Source organism: Electrophorus electricus, chromosome 3 (genome assembly GCF_041902795.1).
Source record: "Electrophorus electricus isolate QZ-2024a chromosome 3, ASM4190279v1, whole genome shotgun sequence".
NCBI classification, from domain to species: Eukaryota; Metazoa; Chordata; class Actinopteri; order Gymnotiformes; family Gymnotidae; genus Electrophorus; species Electrophorus electricus.
In genome coordinates, this window is record NC_137499.1 from 36202058 (window position 1) to 36217253 (window position 15196).

Consider the following 15196-nt stretch of genomic DNA (forward strand, 5'->3'; position numbering starts at 1 on the left):
TTTATATATGTGTGTGTGTGTGTGTGTGTGTGTGTGTGTGTGTATTTGTAGTGGCATTTCAGATGTATTAACACTTTTCACAAAAATATGTCATCATTTGGTAATTTGTCATGCTTTATCATTCTCTATAAGACTTTATACAGTGAGCATCTGCAACTAAAGATGCAGATAAACAAATAAACACCTGTGTGATGTGCAGGTTGAGTCTCAATATCTGAGTCTCTCTCTCTCGGGAATTTCATTTTTTAACATTTTGACTGACCATGCTATTTTTATTTTCAGTGTTATCCTTTCTCATTTTTCCTTTTTATATATATTGTGATGAGATAATCATCCATTATCTATATTCCAGCACAATGAAACATTTCCAGGGGCAGTTTATTACGTTATACACTTTATTAAAGTTCAATCAATTTTGTTCTGAACCAAAAAAGCTAAAATGATTACTTAAGCAGAAGATTAAGCTTCTTAATGCAGTCAGCAATAATCCTTCACTACAGATAAAACTGCTACTTGTATTAGTTTAGCCAAGTAATAAATGGCTCATGTCTTAAAAGTATTTAAAAATGTAAACACTCTCATCTGGTTCACACAAGGCATTTAGACATCTGAATTTTCCTCAATGCCAGACTAGATCCAGCAGACACTTCACATGTCATGGTCTTGTCATTTTTCCACTCTGAGCTCTCAATGGTCAAATAGCTGCTTGGTTTGCTGCTGAGCAGAGCCAGTGAAGACTCCTCTGGTGTCTAGCCAGTGCGCATCAGTGGCCATGTTACTGGCCCCACACAATAGGGTGGCCTTGTTGGACTTCGGCTCTTCAGCGGATGGAGGGAAGAAGGGTTAGAACAGGAGGCGGCAGTACAGCGTCTGATCAGAGGGAAGTTTAGAGTAAAATTCATGTGAACGGATGAAAGTTTCAAGGTTATTGTTTAAGAGAGACCTTATGAATTTTGTACTTCCAGGCATCAGCAGTGGTCCTTGTATTTCTACAGTATTCTAGATCACTGGTATATTGGGCTCTAACCTGCTCTACTGGCTAGGATGTTTTCTATGAGTAACTGACAAAGCACTTTTGTAAGTCGGTCTGGATAAGAGCGTCTGCTAAAATCCATAAATGTAAATGCAAATGTAAATGAGACACAGGCATCCATCGAGTTAGAGATTAATCAAAGATCTTAATCATAATTAATAGATTTTTACATTTATTTTAATAAGACAAATAGCTTCAGAATCCAGTTAGACAAGACCATATGTTCTTGATTTTGTGTTGAATGTTAAAAAATTAACTGATGATAAAACAATCTTTAAGGAAGATTATAATAATTACAGGACAGCACAAAATACTCACTACAGCAATAAGAATGAAAGTCATTACATACACTGAAGAGTTTATTACCTAATGAAAATACATCTAACAGACGTTTCTATGGGCGCTGCAACGCTGTTTAAAGTAATAAACAAAAATGTTCCCTAACATTCATGATATAACTGCTGCACTCCAAAACGAAAGCTTCAAACACTGACGCAAACACAGAAAAAGAGAAAAAGAGGACTTACCAATGACATTCAGTGTTGTTCCTTGGCCAAATAACACAGTGATGCGTTTCACTCGTACAAAAACCTCCTCACTTTCAAGAGTGAACACAGGGACAGGGAAGCATGTCTTTAGCAGAGTGCCTTAAGCTATTCAGCTATATTAGTTTTTTGCACGCATATTAGTGTCCCTGGGTTGCCAGATAACAGTCTAGGAAGGGATGAACTTTGTCCACAGCAGAGTTCAGATGTACCATTGCCACTCAGAAGTCCTTCAAACAGGAGTATTGTGTGCATGCAACATACTGCGTGCATCAGCACTGAGCCACCACTGGGCTGTGCTGTATATACCACACCAGGTTGGCTGTACTCATGTAGCTCCGAGGATTTCCTGCCATCGGTATGATACAAAAGTGTCATCTGTCCGTCCAACGTTTTTCCTCTGTCTTCTGAAATAATAAAAGAATGATTGCAGGCAGGAATGGGCTAAATATTGACTTAGACATGTTTACTCTGTAACACCCCAGGAGTAAAAGTTCAGGATTGAAGAGATTCTGGACTCTTTATGAAGTGATCTGTGTACAGAGAAAAGGCCTCTAAAGGCCTGTGTGTACAGAGTCTAGGCTACTGTGAGGCTTCTATGTGTGAAGTGCAGGTCTCTGCACAAGGTGCTTTACTTCTTCACCAGATATAGAGTGGGGCAGAAAACAACTTTATAAGTGCAGCTACGATGAAGACGTCTTTTTTTAAGGGAAGTCTTCTACTTGATAAGGGTATCAAACTCCAACTGGTATAATATTGGATTTCAATTTGCATAATGTTTAATAATGGTTAGTAATATTCAATATGCATGGTTTTGGATATAATGGTGGAGATTTCAATGACTAGGATACAAAAGAAGGAAGGGAGATTATATGATCACCCCTGGAAAATGGTAATCAAATGATGGTCTTTGTCTGCTTCAGGCATTCTATGGAGGGTGCCTCAATAATGCTTGCTAACTTTAACCTGCAACAAAGAACTGGACTAGCTCTTCTCTTCAACCAATTCTCAAGTCTGCATCATCATTTTTGTATGAACTGAATCGTTTCTGTACCAGCAAATAGAAGGACTTAGGAACTTCACCACCTCAACATCTACCGTGGTCTTTGGCTGTTGTAGCCCACTGAAATCCAGCTTGTGGCGTGTTGTGAGATGACGTTTTGGTGCCAAAGCTGAACTCACATGTGATCAATCTTGTGATGCGACGTCTTTTTCTTTGCATGTTTCTTGCCATTTTCTTTTCACCCCTCTGATCTGCAACCTGCTTTCATCCACAGTGTCACAGATCACTGGTTGGTTTTTGGTTTTCGCACCATTCTGAAAGGTTTGTGAATGAAAAGCCCAGAATGACTGTCATTAATAGAGTGTATTCAGACTCAGTTCTCATCTGCATGCCCTTTACATAATTCACGTGTGTGTGTTGGAGGTGTTCTGGGATGATGAGATGTAGTGCAGGAACTGTGGTCCTTGTGGTGTTCCTGCGTTCCAACCCTTCACTCTGCCCAGTGGATCAGTGTTATATCAGTTACATCAGATGTATTCCATATAAAAAATAATACCAATGTGAAATTATAATTCACTGAGAACACATGACTTCAGTAAACATTTAATTTTCTAATCATTGCTCTCATAGACTAAAACATTAGGGTAAAACATTATAACAGTTCTATACAATTGTCAACAAAGTCATTTAAATATAAAAGAGTCTTGCCTGATGCACATGGTACATCTTTAGATGTGTCTGTTCCTCATGATGTTTGAAAGCAGAAGTGTATGTGAGCAGTGAGGAAGTTTTTGTCTTTTGGCAAACATGTTTGGCAAAAATATGTCATAATTTGGTAATCTGTTATGGTGTTACATTTTTAACATTCTCCATAAGACATAACCACCCTTATTCATACAGTGAACATCTGTACAAACTAAAACTAAACTTCACATCAAGTACAAACTATTCTTCATACTGGCCCTGACAATTTGTATCAATCATGTACATTTTCAGGTGTCTCACATCATTCTGCCATTCTTTTCAGTCCCACACACACTAGTTTATGTGTTCAATTGCATAGAAAAGGAATGATGTGCTCAGTCTCCTCACTACCCACCACATACAGTCATGTGCATCACAGTCACAAAATAACAGGTCAGTTGTATGTTTTACAAGCATTCTGTTCTTCAGCATGTCTCAACATGAAATGGAATTAACAGCCCAAAACGAATGACTATTATGTTGCTGAACTAGCAGCACGTTAGAGTTTCTAAAAACCTTTTGGAATGTTGTCCTGTGGAAATCTGATGAACCCATCCACAATCACTAGCTTGCTTCCCCATGGCCTGGACTGGTCAAAGGTCCCAGGTGTTCATCGCACCTTTCCTAACCAATGAGAATGTAGAGCAACAGCAGGAACAACTTCATTGGTAAAAATCCACTACTTTCTGATTGGCTGATGACTTATGGCAGTGTTGAAACTGTGAATACACAAGCACAAGAGTATAAATATTATTATTAACATTTTACTGAAACAGAAAAGTGTGTCTATGTTGTGCTATCTAAATACAATATAGGGTTCTCTTGATGCTTTACCCAGTTTAAAGCTTTCACTGATTCAACTAATATGCTAATTTTTAAACACTTTTTTTTAAAACACTTTTAAACACTTTTTCATTCGTACAGGAATCTAGTAACACAGGACCAGAGCAAAACAGAACCAGAGCTAAATGGAGAAGCATAATACCAAAGCTGATTGGAGTAACCCAGGACCAGAGCAGGTTGGGGTAACCCAGGACCAGAGCTGGCTGGGGTAACCCAGGACCAGAGCTGGTTGGGGTAACCCAGGACCAGAGCTGGTTGGGGTAACCCAGGACCAGAGCGGGGCTCTGAATGTTCTCCACTCCTTGGCCCTTTTTATCTTTCTGATGGTAGAGGCTTACAGGATGGTGGGCTCCCTGTGTTTGATGCTGTCTGTAGTCTTTATTTTTTTGTGCATGTGTGGTGTTGGAGCTTATATGTATTGGCACTTCATTTGCCAGTCTATTCTCAAACATGGATATTTGTGTACTATTCATTACTTTGTAAAGAAAACATATTTGAAACCATTAATGTCACAAGGAATTCAAAGAGTACAGCATGCAATCTGTAACAGGTCTGTATTGCCCATATAGACATGACAAACACTTTTGTTTTGGAGAAATATATAAAGACGTTCTGTTATGTTGTTGTTACTGTGTATCTTACAGATTTCAAATTAACTGTAGTAAATAATATTTAGATTGTAAGTATTGTGAGAGACATTGAGACAGCTGTATAACACTGAGAAAGTGAGAAAGAAGATATGATAAAATTAATATCCAGAATTCCTCATATTTACAAAGTGATAAACAAATCTCAAGCAGATCATTTGAATTAGTAGAAAAAGAAAGATGACCAAAACAGGTAATTCCAGTGTATCGTATATCATACGTTTTGTTTCTAAATAATCAAACTGGAGCAGTTATTCTACATTTGGAATGACAATGTAATCTTGCAGAGTGCACTTTTTGGAATAAGCAAGAGAATTCTTGATTATATATTAAAAATGAAGTCAAAATTTATATTCATTTGGCATAGTTAATAGATGAGTGTATGCAGACTCATAATGCAGTTCCTTTATGTGACAAACTTATGCCTGTTGAAGGTGTTTTTGGGTGATGTATGAACAGTGGTGTTCATGTATTACAACCCAACACACCAGTGGATCAGTGTTACATCAGTGTGAAGTCATGCACCACTGCATCAGGACCATATGACTGTTCTGGTGTCGATCTGATCACACTGATGTTATTAAAAGCAGCAAGTCATAGATTTATTATTATTTAAAAAATCACACCAATGTGAAATTATAATTCAGCGACTGCAAACATGAGGACACATGATTTCAGTAAACATTTCATTTCTTAATCAGTGCTTTAGTAGACGAAAACATGAGAGTAAAACATTATAAAAGTCCCATGCAGTTGCCAATAAAATCCTGTAAATGTAAATGAGTCTTGCCTGATGTACATCTTTAGATGTGTCTGTTCCTCATGATGTTTGAAAGCAGAAGTGTGAGCGAGCAGTGCGGAAGTTTTTGTCTTGGTGTGAATCACTGTGATATGTACTCACTAACAGAGCTATCCCATGCTTAATAAAATGCAGAGTCTCCAACCTCCACATTATTAATAACCAAACTGTAATCTGATGTAGAAGAGTGTGTTGATGTGAATTTGGGAGAGGAGAAACCTGATCCATATGAAGGAGAGCTATCGCTGTGATAATACGTCAACACATACTGAGGAACTCCCCCTGGAAGCTGCTTATACGAACGTGCGCCACTATTTCTCACTGTGCTCAGATTACAGTCCATAGTGGCCTTCTGTCCTTTAGTCACTGTAAGAACAGGAGGCTTCTGCGTTACCACGGTAACACCACTGACACCTGGAGTAAACACAACAGCCACATTACATTAGCGCGTTCTTACGTTAGAAGTGGCTCAACACGGAGGAGCTCTAGTGTGCTGAGATCTTACACGAGAGAGCAGCGAAAAGAGTGCACAGTGCTGGCAGCATCGTGGCCGTGGGTGCTGGAACTCTGTGCCGAGTGAAGAGACGAGAGGCTTGAGGAGCAGGCGAAGGACACACGGCAGGGTGGAGCTATAAGACAGGGAGGAGGGAAAAGGGGCAGGGCCTCTCAACAGCACACACCTTATGTGAGGTCCTACACACGTTCATTTGTTTCATTATATGTTAACAACTCACATGCTGTATAGTGATTTGCTGTATATTAGTGACCCCGCTTTTAATCGCTTTTCATTTTCAGCACAATACCATGTTTACATGAGATACAGAGGAGACAGAGACAGTTATACATTCCACACACAATTTTGTTTAGGTGTGCACTTTCATTAAACTTCAACATTCAAGACAGTTTTCAAACACAAAAGCCAAATCATAGCAGTAGTATTAATCTTATGATTCACCATCCCATTTAATGGGAGCATGGCATCTGATTGGAAAACAGCGTGTTTATCGTCTCGCCCACTCAGAAACAGAGAAGCCTCGACATTTACATAGACATAAAATAACCAGAACTCTGTGAGAGAGGAGGTTCACACTGATTAGGGGAGCGTTTCATCTGTTGGGGAAATCTCCATGAGTGCACCTCTCTCTGTGGTCCTCCACTGCCCCCTAGTGCTGCTCCTGTCATATTTAATATAATTGAGTCATTCATATTATGCACAGATGCATGTGTACTGGAAGAATGGCTCCAGCAGATCCCAGAAGAGTGCAGTCCTGGGAACAGCTAAGATACTATGCAGGACCCTCAAGTGGAGAATATTATTTTTGGCCCATGCTAAATTTGATCAAGGCTTTATCTTGTCAATTTTATCTTTGTGTACAAGAAGACTGTGTAAGTGAATCAGTGATTCCAGCTTTTCCCCCAACGGTTCACTGTGTGTGTGTGTGTGTGTGTGAGTGTGTGTGTGTGTGTGTGTGCGTGTGTGTGTGTGTGTGTGAGTGTGTGTGTGTGTGTGTGCGTGTGTGTGTGTGTGTGTGTGTGTGTGCGTGTGTGTGTGTGCGTGCGTGCGTGTGGGTGTGCGTGTGTGTGTGTGCGTGTGTGTGTGTGCGTGCGTGTGCGTGCGTGCGTGTGTGCGTGCGTGCGTGCGTGCGTGTGTGTGTGTGTGTGTGCATGTGCTGTGGTTACCTCACATGCTCATACAGATTATCAATGCAGTGTCACTGGTGTGTTGACAGAGGTGGTATCTAGTCAGCAGTGATCTTGTTTTCAGACTTAGGATCAGGGTGACTGTAACATAGAGCAATCATAGTGTGTCCTTGTACAGTGAACTAGTGTCATTATCTCTACCCTTATATGCTGATAGCTCAAATTTTCTGGCTATTAAACCTGTAAAAATGAGTGAGTTAGAAGCTAGGTCTGTGACGTGATCAGATCCTTAGGAGTTCCCTTAATATGTTGCTGTAGAAATCAATGAAGCTGAGAAAAATCCTGACCTAAATGTTGGGTGTCAGGCAAGGCAGGTGAGTTCTCAAGTTTTCGTTGTTTTGGAATTGACATCTCTATGTCATACTGCCCCGTACTGATGAAAGTCCAAATCAAATGTGCTGACTCACATTGGTATCTACAGTACTTCACAACACTGTTCATAATGGTATATACAGTACTTAACACTGTTCACATTTGTGTGTACAGTACTTCACAACACTGTTCACATTTGTATATACAGTACTTAACACTGTTCACATTGGTATATACAGTACTTCACAACACTGTTCACATTTGTATATACAGTACTTCACAACATTGTTCACATTTGTATATACAGTACTTAACACTGTTCACATTGGTATCTACAGTACTTCACAACACTGTTCACATTGGACAGTCAGCCAAGCTGAACATGACTTAACTTTTTTTAAACTGCCCCTGGGGGGATGTAGGCTCAGGACGTGTATCTGGATGTCTGGTTTGATGGAGCCAAAACTATGAAACGTTTATGGGATATAATAATTAAATGTCAAGATTTAATATGTAGATTTTTTGAAAGAAAACATTTTAAACTGAGAAAAACTAGGTCTAAGTGGGCGGCACCTAGTGGTCCCCGTGACAAGTTTCTTTGATTCGATTTCGTACATTTTAGGAGCTATGGACGAAAAATGCACATACTCGTCACAGCGCCCCCATTGGGGTGATCGATACAGGTTTACTTTTCGCTATATACTAAATTTTGACCTACTTGAAGGTCAAAATTTGGCATATGGTTTAAACGTTGCTGACGGGAAAAATAACGATAAAATCCCAAATAAATAATAATAATAATAAGTCAATCAAACAAAGAAACAAAAACGATGACCGTAATGTGATAATGACGGAAAACCTCCTAGGATGATGAAGAACTGTACAGTTCATAGATCTGCTGAGAGATGGCGCTCTTCACAACCTTTCCAAAATCCTGCAACCCGTCCAGTTTATTAGACACTCCGCAAGACGCGCTATTAATTGACCGAGGCTCGGGTAGAAGAGCCGTGCCGAAGCTGAGATTGCATGTCCCCGCTGGGCGCGATTTAAGTTTCGCAGGGACATTTTCACTGGATGATCGCCAGAGCCTTGGTGCAGGGACGAGAAGGCAAGCGGTTCGGCGACGGCATCGCGGCGACAAGGCGCCCGTGGAGAGAACCGCTCCTCCAACGTGATAATGGCCGAGTGGCATACGTGGGAAACGTCGCTGCTCACAGTGTATGTCAATCAAGCGAATGACTGCGGCTCTGAATGCAGAAACAAAAGCGGACGGAAATGTTTTTCCAACACTGGCGTCTTAATGCGACGCAACCGCTAAAATGCAGAATGCCGCGAAGAGCTCAGCGCCAAGGAGTAATGTAATATGTTGCATTTGACCACACCGCGGCTGCTTTGCTTTATTACGACGGTATTTATTTGTAGCTAATATCTGCAAAATACTGCAGTACAGCTAAAGCCTTACGAGGAGGATGACATCGTCGGTATTCGTCGTGGTCATGTCTTCAGCTTTTCTCAATCCTAGTTTTGCCTTCAGCTCACATTTTGACTCAGGTTAGTGTCATCCGAAATATTATTGCAGTGTTTAGCTGCCGGAGCGACGTGCCAAGACACTGAAAGAATGAAACAGGAAAAAGTGAAACACTGTAACAGTTTAAGTAGAATTCTCTGGTTTGTAGCGCAAAATAGCTTACAAAACTGTAAGATATATCCATAGAGTGTTCTAATCCATTATATCATTTCCATTTTTTTATTCTGGTAAAAAACCCGTGTGTGTGTGTGTGTGTGTGTGTGTGTGTGTGTGTGTATTTGTGTTTTGTATGCAGTGTTTGCGGTCTCACTGGTATCCTGCGCAACGTTCTAATAGCATTTTTAGAAAGGCAGAATTGCACGTAAACTTCCTTCAGTCAGACGCCTCTGTTCCCGTCAGTGGTTGTGTCTGTGTATCTTCCCACGGTGGCCATGTTGCATAACGCGTCCACGCGCTTGACACGTTAGCAATGGTGTTCGCTTCCTAGAGAGGTCACAAGCTAGTGGCGCCCTTGAGGCTCAGGAGAGGATGAGCAAGTCCTTGCCACATGCCCTGGCTGGGATACGCGTTAGCGGAGTCTCCTCGTGTTGGGCGTGCATGGGTCGTGGTTGTGGCCGTGTATAAGCAGGTCTCTAAGGCATGGTCAGGGTGCACTGAGGTACCCTATAGGCAGTATGAGAGATCTGGCTTACGTATGGGGCATGTCAGTAGTATGCCATTAGTAGGAATCCCAGTAACACCAGATCTGTCCCTCCATATCAGAGGTGATGTAGGAACACACAGTGCTGGTGTCAGTTTGTGCCAAAGGTGTCGATCCAGATCCTGGACAGAAGTACCAGGCACATGCCACTTTTGGAATTCAAGAATATAAGCATTTATTTTAGCATTTAAAACGTGCGCCATTGTGGCTGTTTTGTAGTGGTAGCACAGTGGTTAAGGTACATGACTTGTAATCAGAAGGTTGCTGGTTTAAGCCCCACCACTGCCAAGTTACCACTGTTGGCCCCTGAGCAAGACCCTTAACCCTCAGTTGCACAAGTTGTACTCAGTCCATAAGTGTAAATGTACAGTAGAATCTAAATATATGCAATATTGCATGGGTCTGTTTCAGATACATATGTATTATAACACTCCAGATCTGTGGTGTGGTGTGAGTCCTCATGATCTTTAATATATCCTCTGTTATAGTCATTTATTAAATCTGAAATTGCAAAAAAATGTTGAATGCTGAGGTTATGGTTCGGGTTAGGGTTAGGGTGTGTGTGAGTGGACTGAAGAGACTGGGTGCCTCATTAGCAGAGAATCCAGCCTGGCTGTGAAGCGCTGAGCTTCTGGCACCTCTGAGACGTCACATGCACAAGCGCATGGGCCAGCTGTGCCTCTTCCCTCTGCCTCATTAGACTGCACAGCTGCACTCGCTTTTGCCGAGCAGGGGCTGGAAAGGCCAGAGGCGGGCTTCCCTAGTCTCCCGCAAGCTCGCAGACGCAGGTAACGGGACGCGACGTGGTTCAGGAGGTTGGCCACCCATGATGCAGCGTGCACGCTGCATCGGGCTGGGAGAAAGAGACGAAAGATGAGCTAGATCAAGAGCCGGAGTGTCTCTGGCTCTGTCTCTCCATGTGAGCCTCGTCCGGCGATGTGATGTACATGCCCAACAGCAGGCAGGAGTCAGTGGCAATCTGTTACTATGACTAGCTGGGTAATGGGATTGAGAATCGATGTTACTGTGGCAATAAATGGTGCGAGGTGTGGGCATGGGGTGAGGGGAGGGTGGAGGGGTGGGAGACTGAGTTGGAATAGGGAGCGGCAGCACTGTGCATGTGAGACGAGCTGCCACCCTTCCTAAGCATATTGGACGTGGACAAGGGCATGGTAGTGTCATCTGGACTGTAATGAGATTGGCCACGATTCCTTTGTTATTGTACCACAGGGAGAGAGAGAAAGCGAGAAAAAGAGAGAGAGAGGGAGAGAGAGGGAGAGAGAGAGAGAGAGAAAAAAAGAGAGAGAGGGAGAGAGAGAGAGAGAGAGAGGGAGAGAGAGAGAGAAAGTGAGAAAAAGAGAGAGAGAGAGAGAGAGGGAGAGAGAGAGGGAGAGAGAGAGAGAGAGAAAAAAAGAGAGAGAGAGAGGGAGAGAGAGAGAGAGAGAGGGAGAGAGAGAGAAAGTGAGAAAAAGAGAGAGAGAGAGAGAGAGAGGGAGAGAGAGAGAGAGAGAGAGAGAGAGAGAAAAAAAAAGAGAGAGAGAGGGAGAGAGAGAGAGAGAGAGGGAGAGAGAGAGAGAGAGAGAAAAAAAGAGAGAGAGAGAGGGAGAGAGAGAGAGAGAGGGAGAGAGAGAGAGAAAGTGAGAAAAAGAGAGAGAGAGAGAGAGAGAGGGAGAGAGAGAGAGAGAGAGAGAGTATGTGTGTGTGCATGCAGTGTTGTGTTAGGGCAAGTGCATTTGTTTAATCAAAACAATTTTTATGTGCCAGGGTCACTTGAGAATTGAAATCAGGGGTGAGAGAGATTGAATGGGGCTCACAGGTCATACTCTTGACTCTGGTCCAGCACAGAGAGAGAAGGAGGGGCTCTTGCACCATCCTTCACCGGTTTCATTTCAAGGTATCACCATATTTGAGTAAAATCAGTGTAAAGAATATAAACCATTGGAGGCCTGGCCCCCTCCAGGTGGGCCAGTGTTTGGCCACTCGTTCTGGGCATGGCCAGGAGCCTCTGCCGTGGTCCCTGGCACTGCTTCCTCGCCCACTTTGGAAATGAGGTTATGTGGCATTTAAAGAGCCCTGCCCATGTCCTTTTGTACTTGTTTTGTACCTCCTAGCGTGGTGTCTCCCAATACTAGCTCTCCAAAGCTGTAGACATCTGGGACTGTGATTTAAATAGTTTATTTAAAACAGTGCCAGCTTATTTTATCAAAGCTTATTTGACACTTATCCAAAAGCAGTCAGTTAAACTTTTAATAAGAATAATGAGAATAATGAGAATGAATAGCAAAAACTGTTTAGGATATTAAAGTCAGGATAATAGTGCAGTACCTATAAATGACAGAACAAAATGAAGTAAAACAATATGAAAGTATCTCTCTGGATGTTTAATAATGGATTACAGTTTCAGTAAAGTCGGCAACCAGCATTCATCTCTTAAAGCGCTGATGGATCAAATTGCTGGGCCGAGCTATATAAGAAAAGCATTAAACTGTTGAATTAGTCCATCCTCCTCTCAGTTTTTAGGATTGTTGAATACCATATAGAACAAACTCTCCTGGTAAATGACAGCTATAGATTGGATTCTGTATTTTTCCCTCCCCATTTGAAGCTGTAGGGTATTTAAATTTGAGTGTGCTGTGCTGCCAACATGCCATTCTCCAAAACAAATCAATGCTAATTGTGGTCCGGATACTGCTTGACATTGTAGTCGCGGGTCACATGAGGCTGTCCCGTGACTTCGTTAAACACCATCAGTGGCTTTCAGTGGTTATGCTCCAGCAGGCCACGCTCCTCCTCTGCTGTGAGCCAGGAATACCTGCGCAGAATTTCAGCACCATGGACAGCGAAGGCAACCACCAAAAAATGACATTTTGTCTTACTCATCACTCACTTACAAGCAACAGCTCAACACGTAACGCCAGTCCCGAGTGGAGGGCTGTGTGGTGCTTAGCTTCATATGAAGCAAGCGGTCCTCTTAACGAAGCCTAAGAATGCAGCAACTTGGGCAACGTTCTTGTCCTTTAGGGGGTGCGCTGAGGAGGACTGGCATCACTGGCCGTTCTGAATAGCTGTCCCCGTGGAGGTTACTGCAGCATGCTAGCTGAACCACAGACACAAGCAGCAGTGGCTGTTACAGATCGATTTCCCAACACCACTGGTTAAACGTTGTAATGACATCTCACTTCAGTCTCTTTCTAGCTTTATTAATTGGCCCAAGTCTCGTTTCATACACGGTTTGTCCCCAGGGTAATGAGGTCTGGAGCAGAGTGGTGGTTTGCACAGGGTGTGGAGCTTTCCTGTTCTATCCCAATTGTATGCTAATTCATCTTTAGTCTAGCTGTGTGACGAGAGGGAAGAGCTTTGAAAAACCTCACGTTTAATAACTCTGGTTCCATTTTCCCATACTGTGTTTTTCTCTGTCCATCTCACTCTCACACAGCCCCCCCCCCCCCCCCCCCACACACACACACACCCCCACACCCCCACACACACACCCACACACAGATACACACACACGAGTTAATGCAGTATTTAATGCATTGCTTTGCCCTGGATTGTCTTCACTAACTGCTGCCTCAGGCAGATGGAACAGTATCTAAATTTGCTTCAAATACTGTGTATGAGAGGGAAAAGACAGAATGTCTCTGTTTATGAAGTTCACATATGCAATATGAGTGAATCAGATTCACATACACATTATCTGTCTACAGGGTGTGGGAACAGTTAGGGAATTTGAAATCCCATGAGCCATGCTATAATGGTTAGAGATAATGGTGTGATATCTGATTCTTTGGAGACAATTACAGATGAATCAACATGTCACCCCATCTCACAGTTAAACAACACATTCCCAAGAGGGCATAATGCTCCATTCTGTCTGTTTTTTATTGTTTATATACCGTTACTAATTACAATGGGTGACAAACCTTTTACTTACCAACAGTTTTTGCTTCCCAGACTAAAATAGATGAACATTATAGGACTTTTTATGCTGAATGCGAACCTGTTTTTTATATATTACTTATTCATAAATAAGGCTGCTCTTACAATATCTTACAAAATCTTAAAATATGTGCAGCTTGCCTCTAAAATGTACTGTGTATTTCTGCCTATATTTGGCCTCAGGAGAATTCCTCAGGGTCCAGCAGTAGTCTGCCAACATAGAGGAGCTCCACTCTCCTTGGCCTTGCTTTTCTGTACTGTACATAATAACATATGAGCATACTGGAACAACAAGAACAAGCTGTATGACAGAGAAATTCTGAAAACTACCTGAAAAATGATATAAGGATAGGTGATTTATTGTCATCGGAGGCACTGATGTGGTGTGTTTTTTGAACTGTGACATCGGCAGGGCAGGATTATGCATCATGCGTCGGAGAACCAGCTCTCTCACCACTGAATTGTCCGTGTCTGAACATAAAATGGCATGAATTGCATTTTTTTTCCCCCACAGGTTCTGAATAAAAGAAAATACGCAGGTTCCAGATCAATGACATCTGCTTTGGTGTTGAAGTTTCAGCCGGTAGTTCTTGAAGTTGAGTCGCCAGTGCGTCAGTGATCCTCCCAGACACGCATGCAGAACAATCACGTACTTGTGCGCAGCCGCTTTTGCTTTCTTATCTGCGACACGCATGTTGTTCCTGGGGAAGGAGCAGTTACGTAAACATGAGGCTACCTCCTTCCTCGCTGCGGTACTTTCACACAGACACACGCACAGACAGGGTGAGAAACCCAATTTGCCTCTAGTCATATTGAAGGTGTACTTGAACCACAAATACCCTGGTGTGGTTAAAAACACAGTCTTTTAATATCCAGCTGGGGAATCACAAAACCGCCAAGCCGTCTGACAACATCGGCCATGGGCTGACTGTGCCCACACAGCTAGAGCACCAGGAAATCCGATTTTGTGTGTGTGTGTGTTTTCAGTCAGTTTTGGTTCTCTGGTATCGGAGAGCATTGATTTTCTCAGCATGGAAGAGGGGTGACTCCAGAAACAAACCTCTGGAGATAATTCAGCAGAGGCAGTGGTTGCACCCGTGGACTTGACAGCTTGTTGATTACTGTGGTTATTGCTGTGTAAGTTCCTATCTGTGCTAAATAAGCAGGAAAGTAGAACATGTAGAAACACTTCCTGGTTTAATGCATTTTAAGTGCCTTTTTAAAGGGTTATAAGATAAATGTAATGCCTTCAATTGTAATGCTTGACATGAGCCTTCAGATTGGTCAATACATATTCATACATACATAATATGTTCATTATATGTTTCCATATAATGAAAGAGGTTTAATAGTCCAAATAGTACTTTAAGGAATTCTTAAAGGCATTTTTATCACATTTATA

The 15196-nt window shown here is 42.2% G+C and overlaps 1 protein-coding gene and 1 pseudogene across 2 annotated transcripts in view; one reads left to right on the forward strand and one right to left on the reverse strand.

Moving 5' to 3' along the window:
• Positions 1 to 587: 587 nt before the first annotated feature.
• On the reverse strand, positions 588 to 6206 carry LOC113577900 (immunoglobulin lambda-1 light chain-like; annotated as a pseudogene). Its single transcript, XR_014120100.1, has 4 exons — positions 6120 to 6206; positions 5708 to 6028; positions 1561 to 1593; positions 588 to 870 (listed from the first exon to the last, which is right to left on the reverse strand). The product of XR_014120100.1 is annotated as an immunoglobulin lambda-1 light chain-like (transcript).
• Positions 6207 to 8577: 2371 nt separating this feature from the next.
• The window catches only part of aatka (apoptosis-associated tyrosine kinase a), a 32068-nt gene continuing 25449 nt past the window's right edge, over positions 8578 to 15196 (forward strand). Inside the window, exon 1 of the mRNA XM_027010816.3 lies at positions 8578 to 9178. Within this exon, the coding sequence (XP_026866617.2) occupies positions 9097 to 9178 (82 nt within the window). The 5' untranslated portion in view covers positions 8578 to 9096. The remainder of the gene's footprint in view (positions 9179 to 15196) is intronic.